General features: G+C 34.5%; 3 protein-coding genes across 3 annotated transcripts in view; 2 read left to right on the top strand and 1 right to left on the bottom strand.

The window, feature by feature from the left end:
* LOC119610019 overlaps window positions 1–9,758 on the bottom strand; it is an 84,115-nt gene extending 74,357 nt beyond the window's left edge. The window contains exons 1-2 of the mRNA XM_037965091.1: window positions 7,644–9,758; window positions 7,365–7,579 (exon numbers count right to left, since the gene is read on the bottom strand). Of these exons, the coding sequence (XP_037821019.1) occupies window positions 7,784–9,373 (1,590 nt within the window). The 5' untranslated portion in view covers window positions 9,374–9,758 and the 3' untranslated portion in view covers window positions 7,365–7,579; window positions 7,644–7,783. The remainder of the gene's footprint in view (window positions 1–7,364; window positions 7,580–7,643) is intronic.
* LOC119610026 (pituitary homeobox 1) overlaps window positions 1–23,997 on the top strand; it is a 320,354-nt gene that overhangs the window by 106,084 nt on the left and 190,273 nt on the right. The gene's annotated exons all lie outside the window — the stretch shown is intronic.
* LOC119610034 (transcription factor Adf-1-like) lies at window positions 12,414–13,110 on the top strand. Its single transcript, XM_037965114.1, has 4 exons — window positions 12,414–12,461; window positions 12,516–12,656; window positions 12,716–12,875; window positions 12,936–13,110. Exons 2-4 carry the CDS (start codon window positions 12,521–12,523, stop codon window positions 13,054–13,056), a joined length of 417 nt encoding a protein of 138 aa, XP_037821042.1. The 5' UTR covers window positions 12,414–12,461; window positions 12,516–12,520; the 3' UTR covers window positions 13,057–13,110.

The following is a 23,997-nucleotide window of genomic DNA, read 5'->3' as shown; positions in this document are numbered from 1 at the left end:
ACCCCCTACACCAGTTATGAGAGTAAAATGTGATTTAGTTTTCATAATAAATCATTTAAGTTGATTTATACCTCGCCTTCGATATATTTTAGCAATTTATTGTTAAAAAACTACTTTTCTGAAATATGCTTGGGGGAAGCCTTCACACAAAATTTAGTTACAATTATTAAAATACAATAAAAATAGAGATTTTTCTATATTCGGAATCATAAAACCATGATTGTAATCAAAGTATGGTTTTAACAATTTTCAAAATAGTTAATGTAACAGATTTGTGTCGGTAAAATTTTATTTTTAAAAATTCGGTAAATACAACCGATTGAAATTTAGAATATAATAGATTCAATCTCAAATATTAACGGCTGCAACCGAAAAAATAATCTAATGCTAAATATTTTGATTCTTATGAAAAAATATTTGGAGTTGTAACCAATAATTGGTTGAAATTTATATCAAATTCGATAATGATAAAAAATCCTAATTGGATGTTCACAATCGGCCAAAAATAAAATTTGGTAGTTTTGTGTGACGTTTAAAAAAATAATTATTAAATAAAACGAAATTATTAAACTATTTTGTAAAAAGCTTTATTTAGGATGTTGTTTCGCATAAATCCTAACTTTAAACACTAATTGGAATAAATACGAGTGGTTCAGGTAAGGTCTATTATTTATTAGGAATATGGGTTTGCTCTTAATAATTTATACAACGTTTACAGCAAACAATCAATATGTGAAAGATATCTTCCGAAGAATATAAAGAAATATATATCGTTTAGAAGCCTGAAAGTAACCGCGGAAAATTTTGTACGTATTTTGAATAAATATATTTATACATGTATATATGTATTTATGTTCTTTGTTTATTTTTTTTTAATAAAATAAAGAACAATTTAAATTCAATCCACAAGAATGTGTTTAACAATTTATATTTCCATTGCTAGTACTGATAGTATCAATTATAGCTACCGAATTATTGTTTGAAAACAGTTCCCTGTTCCACTTACTCAGTAATACAAACCAAATTTTTCGGTTGCCACAATCGAATAGCGAGATAGTTCTTAGAACCGACTAAATTCGATTGGAAAGAGATTCGGTTGTCTCAACGAATCTGTTTTCTCTGTGTTCATATGAGACGATCCTCATAAAATTTGGAGGACGAATTAACGGTTACATAAAATGTATTTATGCTGAATTTCATTGCGGCACTTCTATTTTTAAGCGAATTGTGGACACTAAATTCTTTTTTAAAGCTGTGCTTTGTATGGGGGCTAGGATCAAAAGAAGCCCGATCATATCAAAATTCATCTGGGTACTTAAGGACAGTATAAAACAAAAGCACTACTCCGGAGAAACCCAATATACCATCCCCACTAAGATGGTGTAGGGTATAAAGAGGGCAATAAATAGGCATTGATACTATCGGATATCTAATGGGTGTATTAGAACCTATAATGAAAGTCAAGCTGTCAATAAGGTGGCGCGATGATTATACCCCTATTTGGGTTAGAGAACACGGGATATAATTAAAAATTATATTGCTAGTACCTTGACAAAAGGTGGAATTACTATGGCTATAATTGATAGAAAACAGTTCTGTAGTATTTCCCTACTGACCATTAAAAACCATATATGCGATATTCAGCTCAAGACGGATGGCCTCATGAGTACATAGGTGCAGTACAGGTGCTCTATGTAGCCTCGTATGTATCCTCATTACACATACTATCTAAATATTAGGTTTCATCAAATTTTAAATTTGAAAACCATTGTAAATTTGGATATCATGGGTATTATTTTATATTTATAAGATATAAAAAGCGTTTGCTCAAAAGTAGGTTTTTATTCTACTACTCAGTACCTGGGATGGAAAGATTTTTATTCTAAGTACTTTTAATTAATTTGTTTTTCTTTTCACAAAATGCTTATTGGAAAGTAAACACCAACTAAGTGTATTCATATTGCAATATGAAATAGAAAATGTTATTTTTGTCGGTAAATTATTTAGATATTTTCATTATATTTTTCGGGATTTAGAAATCCCGGGATCCCGATATCTAAAAATCATTTCTAAAAATCAGTCCCGATTGGCATCCCTATTATGAAATATATGTACAATTTTCGTGATACGTCCGAGTTCTAGAAATTTTACATTTGGTTTGGTGAATTGTTGTACTCAGGATGCACTAAGTAAGGTGAAATCGTTAAGGCAGCTGATTTGTATTTGTTTATTTAAAAAGTGCTTGGGATGTGTCAAAATAAATTAATTTATTTTTATTCTAAAAAAATTATACAGTTGTAATTCAGGTCTGAGTTGGGGAACAACTCTCGCATCATCGTTTTTATTTCTTAAGGACGGTTAGGCTTGTTCTTGTTGCCGAGCTTTCGACAGAATTATTTCTCACCCCCGCACTAATTTAATGCTTTTGAACATTGACCTGCTGCAGATACAAGCTAAATGTAACGACGGTTTTGTAGGTAATATTGTGAAATACACAAGAACTATTTCTTTCCATTGTTTTTTATTTTTAAATTTTAGAAATTTCATTTTGACAAAACCCAACTCTAGACAACAAAAACTTATTGTGTTTGTTGCCGAAACGCTCTCACCTTACCTATTACACCATGGTTGTACTGTATCGTAAATTTATTTTTTTCTGTGCAGTCTATAGACTACAAATAAAAATACACACACATTTCAAAAGTTTTATTCATAAATTTCTCACAAACTGTTCGGGCTACGACTTTTTTGTTCTCTTTCGTTCCCTTAGAGCATTGGCGGCCAAACAAGCCCCTGCGGGCATTGTGTTATTGTCACTCATACACATGCAATACGAATGTTCTCAGCAACAAAACAAACTATACACAAAACAAAAACAATTTAATTTAGTTGCTCTCTTTATGAAATGATACACAGAGAATATTTTCAAAAGCCGCTACAAATAAATGTTTGTATAAATACTTTTGATAGATAGATTTATTATGTAAATAATTATTTACAATTATATTTGTATTGTCATTTATTCAAGCAATTAATCGCCAACATTTTATCGATTAACGGTTAATCATTTGAACACTTATAGACGGACATACATACATACATACATACATACATACATACATACATACATACATACATACATACATACATACATACATACATACATACATACATACATACATACACACATACACACATACATCAATATATGCATTAATACATTCTTACATCGATATATGCATCAATGCATCGTTTCGTCAATACATACATACATCGATGTATACATTCCCTCTGTTGTTCATTTATAATACAAATAATATGAATAACACAAATAAGTACAAACATATAATTTTTTTCAGTGCAAAGCACACATATTTTCATTTATGTTCTCTTTCATATTTTACACTACAACATATGCATTTTAAAAATTTTCTTTCTGGCCACCAATGCCTTAGAGTTACGGTCTATTAACTACCCTGTGATAAAGTTGAAATACAGTTGTAATTTTTTGTCTCCCGAGGCTTACGAGTGTTTACTTTCAAACAGCCAAGCGCAGAAAGAGAGACGCTAAGAAACATAAAGTTTTTTACTTAAAATGTGTAAAAAAAGTATTAAAAATACTGTTTTTATGTGTTTTCATTCTTATGCATTAGTAAATTTTTTTTGGAGTGTACGAGTTTTTTGCAAGTAACTCTCTTGTTTACAAAGTGTGTTGTTGTTTTTACAAACTGTTTTTGCAATATTTGAAACATAGCGACATCAACCTACATTGTTGAATGCTGTTAAGCAACTGAAGATAATTTTTTGTATTTTTACGCTCTTGCTGTGAGTTTTGTTTACGATCGGGTAGTGTACGTGTGAATTGCCGAATATCTTCGCAATTTTAACAATATGAACGCGCAACGCTGCTTTCAAATAAGTAACATAACTTTAAAATCGGTGATCATAAAAAAATGGTGTATAGGGTAACCAGCATTGCCGTTTTGAGTTTTTCCTAGCAAATTTGGTAGAATTTTTTTCATTTGGTAGGATGGTAGTTTAAATAAATTTTGGTAGGTTTATCAAAACACATACTTTTAAAGAATATTAACAATTTAATTATACATTTATTTACTGTGTTTTAGGTTTAGGTAAGAAGGGCAGCCACTCAATCAAACATGAGTGGCTCACTTGGGTCCACCTAGTTGTGGTCCCGTTGTGTTACCCTAGTGGTCGTAGGAGTTCAATTGATTTTCACTCTCTACTTCCAGTTTTAAACCAACCAGTTTGATTTACAAAGTTTAGGATATTCTTTAGACATATCCCAGATAGCTCATCCAGACATGATAAAGCAGAAAGGCCGAAACATTGTTCTCTGCTTTCATTGAATGATGGGCAGTTACAGAGAAGGTGAGGTATTGTTTCCTCTTCCTCCTCATTGTTACAACTTCTACAGTAGTCGTTATATTCGAGACCCATTCTTCTGGCGTGATTGCCAATAGTACAGTGTCCCGTTATGACTGATACCAGCACTCTTATCTGTTCCCTGCGAAAGCTTAATAGTAAGCTTGACCTGGGAGCATCGTATAGAGGCCAAATTGACCTCGAATTGAGACAGGTGGTTTCACTGAACCATCTGATTTGAGCCATCTCATATAGTTCAGTCTGAACCAGTAGCTTACAGTTAGTAAGAGAGATACCAGTAAATGCGTCGATTTCATCCTCCCCTCTCATCGCACCATTCCTGGCAAGTTCGTCAGCTATACAGTTTCCCCGACAATTACTGTGTCCAGGAACCCATATTAGCGTTATCCTAGAATGTCTCGCTATCTCATTCAAAGATACCCGGCATTCTTCGGTTAACCTATTTGTCGTAAAGACACCCGCTAGATTTTTGATCGCAGCTTTGCTGTCCGTATATATACATATATCACCCGATATTTGATAATACCTCAGCCAGTTGGCGACTCGTTTAATAGCAGATATCTCTGCCTGCAAAATACTACAATAATTAGGTAACCTAAAAGAGGATTTGATTCCAAATCTTTCAATGTAAAAGCCACCACCCACTCTTCCACTCCTCTTGGAGCCGTCAGTGAAAACATTTGTTACACCATCAGTTGAGTGTGACTCGTGTACTGAATTCCTATTGGGAATTCGGATGTGAAAGCGTCTGTCGAAGTGAGGTTTCGCAACGCAATAGTCTACATTAAGATGCAATGACTCGAAGTGTTTAATTATTCGTGAGTGCCCTATACCTCTACTACCGGACCACGAACCACACGCGTTTAGTCTGATTGCAGAATTAAGGGCTAGTTGAATCGCCATCAGGTCAGCTGGTAACCAGTTCATTATGGTTAGCAGGGCCTTCGTTGGCGTCGTCCTCATTGCTCCCGTGATCAGGATTGCAATATTTCGTAAGGTACGTTCGATGGCTGCACAATGAGAAGCGTTTTCCAATGCCTGCCACCATACAATAACACCATAGAATAGTATGGGCTTAACAACCGCTTTGAAGATCCAGTTGATACCTTTAGGGTTGACGCCCCAGTTTGAACCAACTGCCCTCTTGCAGGTGTAAATAGCTATATTTGCCTTTTTTATCCTGTTTTGGATGTTCATATTCCAGGATAGTCTACTGTCAAGGATTACTCCAAGGTATTTCGCATGATCAGTGAGATTGAGTCTTATTCCGTTTAACTTTGGAGGCATAAAGTTTTCAATCTTATACTTCCTTGTAAAAAGAACAAGTTCAGTTTTCAGTGGATTAACACTGAGGCCACAGGTAACACTCCACTTGCTAAGCAAGTTAAGAGCAGATTCCATGCAGTTTGATATAGTATCTAGGAATTTGCCAGATACCACTACCGCGACATCATCAGCATAAGCGACAGTCTTAATTCTCCTTTTATCCAGTTCATTTAGTAAGGAGTTCATAGCCACATTCCAGAGAAGGGGAGAAAGGACTCCCCCCTGTGGTGTGCCACGACTAGCAAGTCTTGAGACATTGACTCCGCCCATCGTTGCACTTATGACCCTGTTACTCAGAAGTTTTTTAATAAGCTGCTGAGTTTGATGATCAACCCCTAGTCCATCAAGTGCGTCTATAATGGCATAGGGTTCGACATTGTTAAAGGCACCTTCGATGTCAAGGAAGGCAACAAGAGAGTACTCCTTATTCGCTAGTGAACTTTCTACATGTCCCACTAGCGAGTGTAGAGCCGTTTCCACAGACTTGCCTTTGGTATAGGCATGTTGTGATTTGGAGATCAATTCCGTGGGGATGGTTAATCTCAGGTGTACATCAATGACTATTTCAAGAGTCTTGAGAAGAAAAGACGCAAGACTGATTGGTCTATAGTCTTTTGGTTTGGTATGTGATGTCTTTCCCCCTTTAGGAATAAAGACCACATTATATCTCATCCACATAGGAGGGATGTATAGCAACCTTAGGCATGCTTTATAGATCGATAGCAGCCATGGAGTGACGAGATCTTCATTCTTCTGAAGATCCGCAGGTATAATACCATCTGGACCCGGAGATTTGTATGGGTCGAAACTGTTAAGCGCCCATTGGATTCTCTCTCTATTAATGACTATAGAGCTAGTATCAGGCGCTAAATGTACCGGGTCTACCGTCTCCTCATTAAGAGGTTGACATCCCGGAAAATGAGTGTCCAGCAGCACTTCCAAGGATTCTCTGCAGGACATAGTCCAGTTGCCACAGGGCTTTTGGATATAGCTCGGGACAACATGTGTGGTAGACAGAATCTTGCGAAGTCGGTTGGTCTCGGAGGAACCTTCAACGTTCGTGCAGAAGTCCCTCCACGCCTTCCTCTTCGCATTTCTAGTCAAGTTTTTGAAACGATTCACTGAGGTCTTATAGGGTATCCAGTTATTGGTCCTTTTTGCCTCGTTGAACAGTTTACGGCATACTTTTCTAGCATTTGCTATTTCAGTGTTCCACCATGAGGGTTTGGATTTTCCTCTCTTGATGGAGGGTTTACAGGCAGTTGTGGTCGCCATACGGAAAGCATCCGTTAGGGTGTGAACTGCTGCGTTAATGTCCTCAGTACTTTCTAGAGTAGGGAGCGAAATAAGAGACGAGGAAAGCAGGTTATGTTGAACTTCCCAATTCGTCTTCCTTCTATTAAGAATACTTTTCATATTCCCTTTTATATTACCAATCATAAAGTCTATATATCGATGGTCTGACAAAGAACAGTCGTTAGATACGGTCCAATGCGTGATACATTCGCGGTGCTTAGCACTCACGAGCGTTATGTCTAGTACCTCTCTTCTGTTAGATACAATAAAAGTGGGTTCTGAACCCCTATTTACTACTTCCAAATTTCTACTAATAATGAAATTGAAAAGTTGCTCACCTCTTGTGTTAGTGTCGCTGCTACCCCAAATACTGTGGTGCGAGTTAGCGTCAGCACATATGATGACAGGGATATTGTGCATATTCGCCTTATCTACCAATCTACGGACATTGTTATTGGGAGGACAATCCCCGTGATCATGGGCCATATAACTAGAAACCAGCCATGTGGTAGTGCCGCCATGTTCTAGTGCGGCTGCGACCGTATCTTCATCACTGAAATCAGATAAGATGAAGATGTGAAGAGAGCTTTTGGCCAGAATACAGGACCTTACTTTACCTGAACTTTTAACATACAGGATTTTATAGTCCTTATGTTGTAGTCCGCAAACCCGATCCTGATGGATCCATGGTTCTTGGACCATTATTAGCTCCTCCCCTCTCTGCGCCACTCGGAGGAGCAATGCAGCTGATGCTGCTTTAGAGTGGTGTAGATTGATTTGAGTCAATCTCACCATCTCCTGGGGTAACAACATCGACGTTGGCGATCTCCTGGGATAGCCCCAGAAGGTCGTCATCGTCGACCTCATCATCCTTCCGAGTGGAGAGTTTGCTCATCAATTCAGAGACTGACTGAGCATCATCTTTCTCGGAGGGATCAGAGGTTGTGTTGCTAACCGTGCCTTCTATTGACTGCACGGTCACCTCATCATCTACCTCCACCTTCGGAGAGGGATCGCCCTTGGAATCGCTACGATAAACGTGGAGGAAGATCGTTCCGAAGCCGTAATAGACCTTCCCCTTTGTTTCTCGCAGCGGTTCCAAGGATTCCTTGTTCAGGACTACGATCACATGTCTTGAAGGTCCGTCAGCCTCTGAAACCCTTACAACTTTCCAGTCATTAGTTGGAAGCTGAGGGTTGCAGCACTTTAGGATCTCCAAGATCTCTTCGGGAGTGGAGGGTTCTGACGGTATTTTGGCGATGGATCGAGGCCTGCGTGGTATCTCCTCAGGAGTCACCACATCAAGCTTAGATCCACCCCATACCTCACCCAATAGCGAAATGGCAGACTTGAGCAGCAACGCTGAGCGTTCGTCTGCACAAGTCATTAATTTAACGTGACCCTGGAACCATCCAGCGTCATCGCATTGAGGAGGAGTACCTGGGTTCTCTTTGAGAACTTGCCAGAACACTCCCATTAGCTTTTGCTTCACCACATCCCAGTTAGACTGGGATATGGATCCGTCAACATCGCTTCGGTCAATGACGGCCCGAACGAGGCTGTCTTTAGCAACCTCACTGAAGGAGCGCGTCATTGACTTCTGCGTTTGTTTTGGACGTTTCGTCCCTAATTGCTGGCTTGCAGAAGCTGCTTCCTCCTCTGAACGTTGCCGTTTAGGCGCCGCTTCCGTTTTCACTTCGGCGGGAGGAGAAGCATTGTCGTTGCCAGCGATCTGGGTCTTGGCCCATTGGAGGGAAGCTGATTGCTCCGTGGTGAGTTCTCCGGGTGGTTTGGACCCGAGTAGCTCAATAATCCTAAAGGCGGAACGCCTCGTAGTTGCCGCCCGCTTGGAGGGTTTTTTGTGCCGAGTCGATTGTTGATTGCCGGACTTGGCAGGGGGTGGTACATCCCCAGGACAGGAGGATACCGTCACTGAACCTGGAGGTACAATTGGCACTTGGGAAGCTGGTGTAAGAGACGACTTAGCCGACCCCTTATCATCAGTACCCGAAGCAGGGTTTTTAACCGTCTTGGCGGTTTGGGCTGCAGCAGCTTTGGAGGTACTTGCTGAGAAGTCCAGAGGTACCTCGCCACTTGGTGAACAACTACGGATTGTTTTGAATTTTTTACATTCAGCCAGCCTGGGTGTACCAAACTGACCTCCTGCGACGCCGGTAACTCGCAAACTAGCCTGACCCGGTGTGGCCGCCTGACTAGTCTGGGTAACAGTCGCATTCGACTTTCCACAGCCCATTACCGTCGCTGTGGAAGTAGGGTCCCCGGAGATTATGAAGCCCCTGACCGGGTACGCGGGGCATGAGTCCTTCTTCTCTTCCATTTTTGTCATAGTGACAGGTGCATTTTTAACCTTCTGCCAGGTTAAACTGCCGACCCCACAGGGGAAACAGACGCAGACCACCAGCCGCCCAATATGGGAACAGACGCTGGTGGATTCAGACGGACTTTACACATTCAAGTGTATGGTTCGTAGAACCAGCCGGACTTGCTTTCCATGACCACCCCTCTCAGTGAGGGGAGAATAGCCGTGGAAAGCGTCTGATAGCCGTCCCATAGGGAAACAGACGCTACCAGACAGGGGGAGGGTAGTTCTTAGTTTCGCGCTCAAAGTAGACCCCTCTGGAATGGGTGACCCTACCAGGAATAGCCAACTTGTGATGGCCATTCCCTCCAGCATGGCTCTACAGATCATCGCACTTAAGCATCTGCATCACGTCAAGATGACTACCCATCGCAGATGAAGATTTACTGTGTTAAAATATTAAAATTTTTGTGTATATCAAAATTTTATTATATTTTTGAATCATTAAATGGAGTTCGAAATAACGCCTTATTTAGAGAACGACATAATGTGGAAGCTAGTGGAAAATTTTGTCTGAAATTCAGAAGCAAAGAAATATGTTGTTTATGACTAATTGTATTTACATAAGTAGTCACCTGAAATGCAAAGACGCACAATAACCAAAATACTGAAAACTTTTTGATTTATTGTCAAAAACAGGTCCATATTAATATTATTTTGGGCTATTTTATGTGGCAGTTAGGGAAATGATATTATGATTTTTGGGTACTTCAAACTGAGTTGGTGTAAATTTGTTTACAATTGCTACATAACCAACATATTTTTGAACATTAAAACGTTTTTCCAGAAGTTTTCCGATTTGTATTGGGTCTGGATACAATTATATGTATATAGCAAATTTAATCGAAACATTTTAATACTTGTAATTAGGTACAAAATATAAAAGTTTCCTGTTGCTAAGACGTTTGGGCTTTACAAAATCCATATCTTCAAATACGTTTCCCTACACACATTAAAAAAGAATCTCAAGAAATAAATGTATCATAAAAGCTGTGATACATGGTTTTTAGATCTTACAAAGATGGCTGAAAAATTTTCAGAAAATGTCTAAAAATTTTAAGTTGATACGAACGATAGATACTTTCGGAAAATTTTGCTGCCAATATTGTTACATCTAATAACCGTTTATACATAGTGTTGTATATTTGGGATTGATATATTAGTTATCGACTGAACATACTTTGAATTAAGCTACTTTAATTAAACGTATTCAATAATTGCCAATTGTATGAGATTATGAAGAGAGAATTAATTATAAGCACATGTATGAATTACGAAGTTAAGAATTAATAAAATTAATAAATAAAGATATACCACAGTGGCGACGAGGAAAACAATAAATTAAAATGAATGGTTTAAGTGTACCAAAATTTGATCATTTGTCTAATACATGGAATGTTTTCCAATTTCAATTGGAGCAGTTTTTCATAGCAAATGACAATGAAAGAGAAAAGCAATTTTGTTGACCTCACTCATTGAAGGCTTGCGGGACATAGAAGCGAAGGCTGTAAATATAAGTTCTATAAATGTAACCAATGCAGATAGCGAGGCCACTTGAAGATGTGTAAGGCAAGAAATATTAATTTCATGGATGATGATGTCGCGGCGTCAGAGGACTGTTTAAGCCTTTTTTCAATGCTAAGTAAAGAAGAAGAATGCTAAGTAAAGGTAAACGTTAGTATAAATAATAAGATATTTGAAATGATTTTGGATACGGGATCTGAATATAATGTAATTTCGCAATGTACATTTAATGAACATTTCATAAATTGTAATTTAAGAAGTACAAATTTGTTGTAAAAAGCTTACAATGCACATTGGTTCAAATCATCAGTTTTTCAGTGCGAAATTAAGATCGACAAAATAATAAAACTCTTTAAAGTCTAAGATGGAGCATATGCATAAATTAGGTATATTAGAACAAAGTTAAGCGAAAATTAACCCTTTGGTGGTTATTAACCCATTGTCTACAATTAAGATGATATAACATAATTTTTTTCATATTGGAAGGACTTGTCGAAATCCCAAAAGTTTTTTAGAACTAATTTCCAGCGTGAGGGTCTTTACTTCCAAGCAGCGGTTGCAACTGCCCGAAATAATAAATCAGTTTTAATACAAACATTTTTCTTCCTTCCTACCGCAATTTTCCATTTTGTTGCTAAGAAATTACGAAAATTCGGACCTTTAAATACTGCAATTCCTTGCAAACACCATGGATAACAGGATGACAAAAATACATGTCTGATGAGAACATCATCCTTTACGTAGTCCTTTAATCAAATTTGAAAATGCTTATAAGGTAGCACCTTAGAAAATATAAAATAACTCAAAACGCGCAGAAATGCGCAATTTCGGGTAAAGTGAAACTAATTCACAACATTTCAGGTTATTCATTTCTTCTTATTTCAGGTTTAACAAACATTTTTTTTACAAAACTTGATCTTTGTATGGCTTATCAACAAATAGAACTGGATAAAACTTCTCGTAAATACACAACTATGTATTTCCAAGTCTAAAGGACTTTTTCAATATACATGGTTAATATACAGGCAATTTTTCAAAAAATAATGCATTGAACACATTGTAGACAGCAGCCTACCAACTGCAATCTGTCAAAAATAAAATACACACGTTTATATGAAGACGATTCTTTTGACGACAGCAGAGCTACACGACCACTCGACTGCTTTTGTCGCTGCAGTCGAATTAAGCTAATTTCTATTTTTGTCAACCACAAAACAGAAACAGTGTCGCTAATATAATAAAAAATTTAAGTGCTTAAAATATGTACATAATTTTTTTTACTTTATTGAGAAAAGTTCTGATAACCATATAGGAATTAATTAATAATAGGTACGTAAATTATTACAACATATATATTTTTACTCAAAATAATAGTTTAAATCTTAATTACTTTGAAATTTTATACGGTTATTTTTTATAAAAGTAAAAACAAAAACCGATAAAGTGACACCACTGAATTATAAATTCATATCAACAAGAAACAGCTGTTTACATTTTTCAATTGTTTTATTCTTTTGGTTAACTGCATTTGGTAAGTATTTTATTGCATTTTCATATTATATTAACGTTAGTTTTGTATTTCAAGAAAAAATGGATGTAGACGAAATTTTAATAGAAGAGGTACGCAGCCGGATAATTTTATATGACCTAGGCCAGGCAGACTACAAAAATTTGAAGAAGAAGGAGTATGCTTGGAAGGAAGTTGCTGCAAATGTAAAGATGAATGGTAAGATATGTATATGTGGTCATTATTATTATAAATTTAATATGTATGAACTTTTACAGAAGCACAATGCAGGAAAAGATGGAAGGGGCTTCGTGACTCCTACAAAAGATGTAAAAGAATGCAGCAGATTGCTTCCGGCAGTAGAGCTGAAACACCAAAAAAGAGGTGGAAATATTTTGAGGCCATGTCATTTTTAGATGGCGTCACAAGTTCCAGAAAGTAAGAAATATCTGATAATTTGACAGAAATATAAAACTTATATTGTCTTGTCCTTTTTAGCACTGTTGGAAACACAAACAATGAGGATGAAGAATATCCAGATATTATTGACGTTGATTCTGCAGAAATGTTTTACTTACAATTTGTTACAAATCGACAATACGCCCCTCAGGATATTTAAAAGCAAAGCAATATTTTAATCTGTTTTATTGTAAAACAATGTATTATAATTTTTTTATTTAGTATTATTGTAGGACAATATTTTATTTATTTTTTATCTAAATATAAGTGCTTTTTCTTTTGTTATTGAATTTTAAATAAACATGTGTATATTACACATTATTTTGAATGAAATCTTTTAAAATTTCTCTTAATTGAAATGCCGTTGTGGATGAGCGGTTAGCTGACCTAGGTTGGTATGATGGCAGAGAATACACATCTTCCCTCCACTGACCTTCAATGTCACGATTGTCAATTGAGTGATCAACAAGCTCAGTTGTGAAGTAGTTTCTGTCATTTTTTAGCATTAAAAAGTTATGAAGCACCAGTGTGGCCAAGACAACTTTGTCTGCATTTTTTGGGGATATACATATGTATCGTTGTATGCAGTACCCTCCATCTGTTGGCCAAAATGCCAAAAGCATTTTCTATGTGCACTCGAGCCTTAGACAACTGTGTATTAAATTTGTCCTTATCTTGCGGTAAGCAATGTCCCGGAAATGGTCGCATTAAATTGTCTTTTAATGGAAATGCGTTATCGCCGACAAAATAGTAGGGAAAATTTATAGAAGTTCCTGGTAAGTTGGCATCGTAAGGAACTTCTAAAGTGTTACTTAATAATTTCTTTCCAAAGTCACTTCTGGCAAGTACACCACCATCACTCTGGCTACCTAAAGCTCCGACATCAACATATGTGAAGACGTAGTTAGCATCACAAGCTGCCAATAACACGATGCTAAACGTTTTTTTATAGTTGTAATACAACGAACCGCTATTCTTTGGGCAAACTATCCGAATATGTTTCCCGTCAATACCTCCTAAGAAATTTGGCATTCCTGTTTTTACATAAAACTTGTCCGATATTGCTTTCAATTCGCACACGTTAGGAGGTGACAAATAAATGCAGTGTAGCTCATCCCACAATTCTGCGAACTGTTGAAATACCCATTTTGTACGACCAAGCAAGTATTTGGATATTACATCCTTGAGCTAAAAACCTGAAATTATACGTTTCTTTAGTAAAAATCAAAATAAATCTTAAATTTGCTTACGTTATTGTTACCGCCAAGCGCCTTAAAGAAATGTTCTTCGTCCTTGTTTTTTAATTGTTGAACACACGTCTTGTAGAAACCTTCCTCATCTCGAGTAAGATTCACTGGGCGAACCCACCATCTTCGGATTCTTCCTGTTGTAAATTTAATAGATTCATATACGGTATTTGTTATATGAACTATTTTAGTAATAGTTGTTATAAAATTTACTAAATTTTCCTCAGACATTTTTAAAAACAGAAATACAAAAAAAAAATTTTTTTAATATATATCAAAATGTCAAACTTTATGATCAGCTGATTACTTTGTAGCTGCAGTCTTTAAAATAATTTAGTAGCTACCACACGACTACAACTGCAGCACAGCAGCATTTGTGTTCGTGTAGTCGTGTAGCCTGCTGTCTTCAATGTGTTCAATGCATAATGGATTATTTGTTGGCTGAATTGGACGTTGTAGTTGTGTTTATCGACGACATACTTATTAGTGCTCCAAATAGGGAATTACATATTGAGCGAGTAGAAAGAGTACTTAAACTGTTATCAGAAGTTGGTTTTAAATTGTCTGCTGAGAAGTGCAATATCTTTTGCAAGAAAATTAAGTATCTGGGTCACATCATCGACAAAGACGGATTGCATGTAGATCCAGAGAAGATTCAGAAAATTAACAGTTAAAGAACTTCAGGCCTTACTAGGCGTAGTTAATTTTTGCAGGCGTTTTTTGCCTGATGTATCAACCTTACTTCATCCCCTTCATTACTTGCTAAAAGCTAATACTTAATTTAACAGGTCATTTGCATGCACTAAAGTGGTAGATGATCTAAGAAAAATTTTAGCTTCGGACAGATGTTCGGCACACTTTAATTCCAAGTTTAAAGGTAGAATTACCCGAACGTTGCTGCCCACGTACTGTAACGTACCGTACTGTTAGCACGTTTGTTCAATTATAGAACATTTAAAAACGTAACACTTGTTTTGAAAATAAACACAAAATAATTGAAGTTTTCAGACGTTTTTTAATATAAATGTTAAATTTATTCGCAATAATTTGCTTATTTTGTTATTTTCTTAAGAATATTTTATGTATTAAAAAAAAAAATTCAACATTTATAAAAAACAAAAATAAAGTACAATAAATATTCAATCAGCTGTTCGAAACAGTGATGGTTATTGAGAGGCACTTTCTTTAAAATATTTAAGTAGAAAAGGTACCAAAATTAAAAAATATATATATAAGTAAAAACGTTTAACTCATCAAGCGTTCTATTCCTGTTGAATACACCATATGATAGCACATCTTCCTCTGAGTATAAAAGTGGAAAAATATTTATCTTCTCTATTCAGGTGCAGGAGTTATAGGCTTTCAAAGTTGTGATATATAATTGAATATGTCTCGGCTACTAATTATTATATATTGTCAACATGGGTATCAATAGAAAGGTCTCAGAAATATCTATCGATCGATATAGAATATTACATATATCTTTAACCCATTGAGACCAAAAGTCAAATTTTATGTTTTCTGATATTGACTTTTTTACAAAAGCATAGTTATCTCAAAAATATATCGATATTACGGTTCTTCATATCACATCAAATTTTGTAGACAACATGTTGGGCTTCCATGTGATATATGATTGAGAGGCCTATCTCATCTCAATCGCGCGATTTTTTAAAATTATTTTTAACTTTTTTTAGAAAGTATTGAAAAATTTAAAGTTACCTTTAATTGCACTTGTAAAATTGAATGAATGAATGAATGAATGAATGAATGAATGAATGAATGAATGAATGAATGTATGTATGTATGTATGCATGCATGTATGTATGTATAACGAGCATATCGGATAAGTAGTTTCGAGCTATATCAATTGCATTTAATACAAGTCAATGATTTTAAAAATATGCATTTTTAAACTCACACAATGCCTGAATTTAATGAGATAGGGCTCTAAAACATATATCATATGAAAGCCCCAATTGTTGTCTACAAAATTTTATGTAATATGAAGTACCGTTACATCGATATATTTTTGAGATAACGGCGCTTTTGTAAAAAAGTCAATATCAACATTTCACCCTGGCTCTCAATGGGTTAATAATTTATGTCATATTATATATCAATCAAATGATATTTCAAAGACCTTATTATTGATACCTATATCGATCATATATATAAATAATTAATCAAGATATAATTAATTATATATCAACATTTTGGAGACCTCTAACTCCAGGAGAAATATTTTAATCATGTATATTTTTTTCTTGGAATTAACTGAATTAGAACGTTTGACTTACGCCTGCTTCTATAATTAGAAGGTTTTTTGAACAGTCTAACTATGATTTCTTAGAGTTTGATATGTTATTGATGTATTTTCTATAAAATTTTATGTATACACATTACTAACATCACATATGCAACCTAAAAATTTAAAAGCTAAACAATTTTATTAAATTTATGCATAATAATATAAAAATTCAAATTTGTACATACAAATAAAAAAAGTAAGAAAAAAGGGAATTTGTGCCACAGTTCTATTCTACATACAAAAGTGCCATTACTGTTCTAAAAATGTCACGTAACAACGTTATAAAATTCTATTTTATACAGGTTGAAACGTTACGGCTACATTTCGGTAAGCATTTTCATTGCTTTTCCTTAATCAAAAACGATCAGCTGACACGTTTTCTTACGGTTACAGTACGTTGCGGTTGGGTAATCCTACCTTAAGACAAAACTAACAGTAGACGCTAGCCCGGTTGGTGTTGCGGATGTTTTATCTCAGGTTAATGAACATGGTATCGAACAACTAATAGAGTTTGCTTCAAAAACACTTACCGAAACTGAAAAAAGATATTCTCAACTCGATCGCGAGGTTGTGTTGTGATTATTTTCGGTCTAAAAAGATTTCATCAATATTTGTACGGTCGGTCTTTCGTTCTTGTAACAGATAACAAACCGCTGCAATATATTTTTATACCGAAAAAGGGTATTCCGACTATGGAGTCTAATAGATTGCAGCAAATGGCACTGACTGTCAGAATATCAGTACCAAATTGAACGTGTAGGATCTAGTAATAATGTAGCGGATTATTTCTCAAGATTTCCTAGCAAAGCGAACAAAAATTTGAATAATTTCCCTTACGATATCTACATACATATATTAATTGTGTACGTCAAATTTCAAAAGAAAATAAAATGTTAAATATTGAGGTCATTTGAATGAAAACAAGAGAGGATAATGGTAATCGAAATGGTAAAAAACGGTTGGCCAGGGAAGTGTACTGATAGCATGTTAATGCCATTTTTCCAGAGGAAATTGGAATTATCCGAAGAAGCGGGATGTTTATTTTGGGATTATAGAATAGTAATTCACGAGATACTCCAAAGTGAGGTGGTACAATTTTTGCATGAAACGCATATGGGAATCGTTAGAATGAAGGCGATGGCTAGGAAAAGCTGCTGGTGGCCAAACCAGAGTAAAGATTTAGATAGTGTTAAAGGAATACGCGCCTTGTTTGGCGACACGATCTATCCCCCACACCAGGAATTAATACCGTAGAAAAGGGCGCGGGAGGTTTGGTCTAGAATTCATATTGATTTTTTTGGCCCGTTCGTAATTCGGTGGTGTTTAGTAGTGGTGGACCGCACAAGTAAATGGCTTGAATACATTGATATGGCAAAAAATACAACTAGTAGTGCAGTTGTTTCTGTTTTAAAAGAATTATTTGCTCGTTTTGGTATACCCAAGTACATACTTTGTTTCTGACAATGGCAAATCATTTATATGCAACTAAAGGCAGAAAACGCAGTAAAACAATAAAGACTGCCTTAAAACGCAATTTATAAAATGCACGGTTGCAATGTGGGGCAGAATGGAAATTTTTTGGAAATAAATCTGGCATTTCTAAACGGCTGATCCGATCGGGATAAAATTTGGCGTGAGCGTAGCCAAGGAGTATTCGAGTTTAAGTTTTGAAGATGAACCCTGCAGATGCCCCAGGGACGGCGCTGTGGCGGCTCAAAAAAAATTTTACGACATGTAAAATTTTTAAACTCGTGCCATTTTTTTGTTTTTCATCCAAATACAAAGACTTTTATATTTTCTGAAAGCGCTCGACGCATACTACTTATCTCTTATAATATCCGAGTTATAGGCATTTAAAAATTTAGTGATACAAAATTTACCATACCTTGGTCCGCCTTTTTTTGAATACCGGGCGTAATTTTGGACCAAATGGACTCAATTTTCTTTTTAGTTAGACAACAAAATTTCCAATAATATACAAAAAATTTCACATCAATATCATTTACAGATCCAAAAATATACGTTTTTTAATTTAAAAATTCAAAAAATTTTAGATTTTTGCCGTTTTTTTGCCCAAAATGTGTCTTAACTCTTTTATTAATAAAATAAAATTTTCTTTAACATTTTTATAGTTTTCTAAAAGGTATCTTTACGCAGAACGCGTTGGCGTAAAAAACTTGTCCTATTTTTTGAAAATGTTGCCACTGCGTCCTTCCGAATATGACCTATTTTTTATCAAAACTTCAACTTTGGGCGACATGTTCTAAAATCCCAAAGCTGGGATCAGAAAACTCTTTCAGTTTTGGAAACTCAATATGTTTTCTATTTACTCCAAAAGTATTTTCCCAGCCCTGAAAGAAATGTGGACCCTATGGGCAAAAATGTAAAAAATCCCATTTTTGGGATTTTCATTCCTATTTTTGGGAATTGCGGGATGCCCTTTGACCTTTTCAATTTTTGCATTTTCTTATTTGAAATGACAAATTTAACAAGCGTTGAAAATTTCATTGAGTTTTGTTCATAAATAAAGATTTTGTCTTATATTACATATTTGTTAAATTTCTAAAACTATGATTTATATCAAAATTTTAATAGGGTCGCAGATAGCTACAACTATTTAGTCCATATTTATCTCTTAATATCATTTTTTAGTTAGATATGGAAATTCTCGACCCTCTACAAAAAATTTCAAGCCAATATCTCAATTACATTCAAAAATATGTTCATTTAAACCTGTGTCCTTTAATTTCATCTTTTTCATATTTTAGTATTAAGTATGACAGAACATACATTTGGTGTTGAATAAAATATTTGGACAATTTTTAAAAATTATTTAGTTAATTATTTTATTAAAGACTATAACATTGTATATACAATAAAAAAATTAAAATTTTATTATGAGCCACGCACAACAACACCTAAATCACCCCACACAAACCACCTTTCCCGCCCACCGAAATATAAAACACAATTTAATACAATATCATCAGTTAGTATAATAGCTTTTTTTATTTGAACTGTTTATCTTAAACATAATACAATTAATTCTTACAACCTACTTATATAGTTAATTCCTAACACTACTTATTTTCTATAAAATAATCTGTCATATCGATATACATATCCAGAAGGTAATATAAGCCCTTTAAATCTTCCTCGTTTTGAGATGATAGAGTTTCATAACAAATCCATCTTTTTCGCATAGTTGAAAGAACAGGATCAGAAGATAGAAGTAAACTATTAAAAATATATTCATTCTGTGATTGCCTGGAGCATTTTCTTGAGCTGAAAAGTTGAACATGCTTAAAATCTCGATTCCTCGCTTCCTGGGCTTCTTCTGTTAACTCTCCAAGTGGAAGAATATTCGATTCAATTATTATTTGACCATGACACAATACTTTGTGTACTGTTGGTGTTAGTTCCCTCCATGGATACAGAGATACAAGTAATTTAGAAATTTCAGATGTATATTCCCCAAATCGATTTCCATTAATTTTATGTTTACTATTCAGTGCCATTAAAATAGTGTTAACTCTTCGAAGCAACTCCTTGTCGATTCCAGTTATTTTTGAAGTAATTTCAAAATCACGAAAAAACCTTCTCGCCGTATTACCGTCATTTGTACTACCGCAACTTGGAAGTGGTTTGTCAATGTTTAATCCCATCTGAACTTTATATTCTTCTTGGATTCTGCTTTTTTCCGCAGCTCTCAGTTCTTGATTTAGTAAGATTCTCTGGCACACTTCTATATTTGAGGTCGTATGCTATGTGTAAAAAGTAATCCAAAAATCGTATTCTGGCATGAAGTGGTGAAATTCCGAAAGACAGGACTTCTTCATTAATACTTCTGCTTTTGTTTATATTTGAGAATTGCGACTTTTTCTCATTACATATTGAGGAAGAAGTTTCTGTTATGGCATTGCTGACCTTTCCATCAATCATTGTTAAGCTTAGCTGATATGATACGTTAATAGAGAATTCCTTTATTTTTATGCAAATGGGCTATAGTGCATTTATTTCATCTTTTAAATATTCCACTAAATCTTTTGTTGTTTTCTTTGACTCCTTTATATATTCAAATTTTTTTGAACCCGGAGTTGTATTGATCCATATATCTTCAAATGAATTTCCGATTCTTGACGATGATGGATTAAGGGAATATGAACGAATTCGTAATGGCACTAATGATGACATAAATACACTTTTGTAGTCTGCTAATGTCCGACTTCCACAAGCTTGTTTGTATTCTGGAAGTGCTGCTAAACCTTCACATCCCCACTTACACATTAAGACAACATCACAGTTATGAATTTTCCTTAGTTGGTCTTCTGAAAAGTCTGACACAATTCTTGATGCTGTGTTTTCGAGCAATGATGATATCAATACAAGCTTCCACATCATTAACAGCAATAGGTGATGGTAGGATAGTTTGTTTTTTTTTCCTGGATCGCCTTGTATGATGGTAATGTATTGTGTCCTTTTTCATGCAGAGCTTTCCTTAATATTTGGTACTTATTTCGACTGAGACCCAGTTCCAACATAAGGGCTATTGCTTCCTCTTCAGTAAAATCTGATTGTGATGTTGGAGTTGGTATACTTTCCACAATTCGCTTAAGTCGTTTTAGTGATGCATTAGGAAGAATAGTTGCAATATGTACGGCATACATAGGTTGGTTTTCCTTTTTCAGCATTTCGTTAAATGTATCAGCAATTTCCTCATTTGAGATTGAAAAAAGTTTTTGTGTGACCCTCTTTTTTTTGACCTTGAACATAAGTCTTCGTATGACTAGCAAGGCGCTCCTGTTGATGTGTTGTAAGTTGAGATTTCCGTAGTAGTTTCCATCCAACTACAAAATTTTAATCGAAATTTCTTTTGATTTCCATCCACAGACTTACTTTTTATATCAAAAAGTTTTCAATTTTTGATATGCCTGTTTTGTCTACTTTTCTACTATATGTAGTTTTTATATAATTTGAAATGTCTTCAATTCTTTCTGGCCCTTTTGAAGGTACACTCCATAAAACGGAACACAACTCTTCGTACTTTAATGTAATCTTCATTGTAGATTTATTAAATATGGTACTTAAAATCTGAGAAGTTTACTTATATACCAATTCTTGTCATTTCCAATACAGGTATTCCAAAGTAAAAAATTACGAATTGTCTACCTATTAACATTTAGGACTATATTACTATAACCTGTAATTCAGTCATTGATATTTCTTATTAGTGAATGAATCGAAATTATCATTACCCGTATATTTTTACCTACATGATCATAAACGAAACAGAACGAAATGATCTGTAGAAAAAATTTAGGTAAAAAATAGTTATAAATTTCTGAAAATTTAAGCATAAAAGGACCTTTCAATTATAAGGATAAGCAAACAAATAGAAAATAGGTAAATATAAGATTTAAACATGTTCTGTCATATTTAATACTAAAATATGAAAAATATGAAATTAAAGGATACAGGTTTAAATGAACATATTTTTTAATGTAATTGAGATATTGGCTTGAAATTTTTTGTAAAGGGTCGAGAATTTCCATATCTAACTAAAAAAAATATTAAGGGATAAATATGGACTAATTGTTGTAGCTATCTGCGACCCTATTAAAATTTTGATATAAATCATAGTTTTAGAAATTAAACAAATATGTAATATATGACAAAATCTTTATTTATGAACAAAACTCAATGAAATTTTTAACGCTTGTTAAATTTGTCATTTCAAATAAGAAAATGCAAAAAAATTGAAAAGGTCAAAGGGCATCCCGCAATTCCCAAAAATAGGAATGAAAATCCCAAAAATGGGATTTTTACTTTTTTGCCCATAGGGTCCACATTTCTTTCAGGGCTGGGAAAATACTTTTGGAGTAAATAGAAAACATATTGAGGTTTCCAAAACTGCTTTCAGTTTTCTGATCCCAGCTTTGGGATTTTAGAACATGTCGCCCAAAGTTGAAGTTTTGATAAAAAATAGATCATATTCGGAAGGACGCAGTGGCAACATTTTCAAAAAATAGGACAAGTTTTTTTACGCCAACGCGTTCTGCGTAAAGATACCTTTTAGAAAACTATAAAATTGTTATATGTTCTTAAAGAAAATTTTATTTTATTAATAAAAGAGTTAAGACACATTTTGGGCAAAAAAACGGCAAAAATCTAAAATTTTTGAATTTTTAAATTAAAAAACTTATATTTTTGGATCTGTAAATGATATTGATGTGAAATTTTTTGTATATTATTGGAAATTTTGTTGTCTAACTAAAAAGAAAATTGAGTCCATTTGGTCCAAAATTACGCCCGGTATTCAAAAAAAGGCGGACCAAGGTATGGTAAATTTTGTATCACTAAATTTTTAAATGCCTATAACTCGGATATTATAAGAGATAAGTAGTATGTCCAAGCATGTTTTTTCAAGATCTCGTCAGAAAATATAAAAATCTTTGTATTTGGATGAAAAACAAAAAAATGGCACGAGTTTAAAAATTTTACATGTCGTAGGTACCCTACTTTGAGCCGCCACAGCTCCGTCCCTGGGGCATCTGCGGGGTTCATCTTCAAAACTTAAACTCGAATACTCCTTGGCTACGCTCACGCCAAATTTTATCCCGATCGGATCAGCCGTTTAGAAATGCCAGATTTATTTCCAAAAAATTTCCATTCTGCCCCACTGTGGGTTGTCAGAATTTAACAATATATTGAATACATTTTTATTGGATTATAGAAATACAGAACACGCCAGTATCGGTGTTTCTCCAGCATTTTTAATGTTTAACAAAAGAAAATTAAGAAATTTAAAAATTAAGATTTGTTAAACCCAAAAAGAATTGTAAGAAAGAAAAATATTAAAGAAATCGAAGAAACTGTAGAAAGGGTTCAAAATAGTCAGAGAGAAAATTATAAGGGAAAAAATAAAAATGTTTTCAATGAACATGATATTGTAATGGTTAAAAGATTATTCTGTAGCTGGTAAAGTATCTTGGTTGAAAGATGGAAAATATTCAAGAAAATAGGAAAAGAAACTTATATTGTTCACACAATCGATGCAAAGTTTGGAAGAGACACGCAATTCAGATTATTTTGTGTACAAAAACGATGAGCATTCAATTTCAAGCAATTCTTGACCCACTAGAAAAACTTAACGTCACTAGTAATACGGGTCTAATTGAAAGTGAACAGAATAATGCTTTACCAATTGATCCTCATTATAGTAAATAAGTAATTATTCATAAGCAACTTATATGACAATAAGGAAGAATTAGTTTATTTTAATTTCGAGGAACAAATAATGAATTTATTTTTATTTTTAATGAATTAATTATTAATTAATATGAACCAATTAAATTCTTTTTATAGCCATGTATATATTTGGAATTTAAATAAAATTTTGAAGGGGGTATTGTTGTATATTTGGCATTGATATATTAGTTATCAACTGAACATGCTTTGAATTAGGCTACTTTAACTAAACATATTCAATAATTACCAATTGTATTAGATTATGAAGAGAGAATTAATTGTAAGCACATGTATG

The sequence above is a fragment of the Lucilia sericata genome, unplaced genomic scaffold (genome assembly GCF_015586225.1).
Source record: "Lucilia sericata isolate MDLA Ls3-8-SP2 unplaced genomic scaffold, ASM1558622v1 Contig000026F_arrow, whole genome shotgun sequence".
NCBI lineage: Eukaryota > Metazoa > Arthropoda > Insecta > Diptera > Calliphoridae > Lucilia > Lucilia sericata.
The sequence above is the reverse complement of the archived record's forward strand: the minus strand, read 5'-3'. Positions and strand labels throughout refer to the sequence as shown.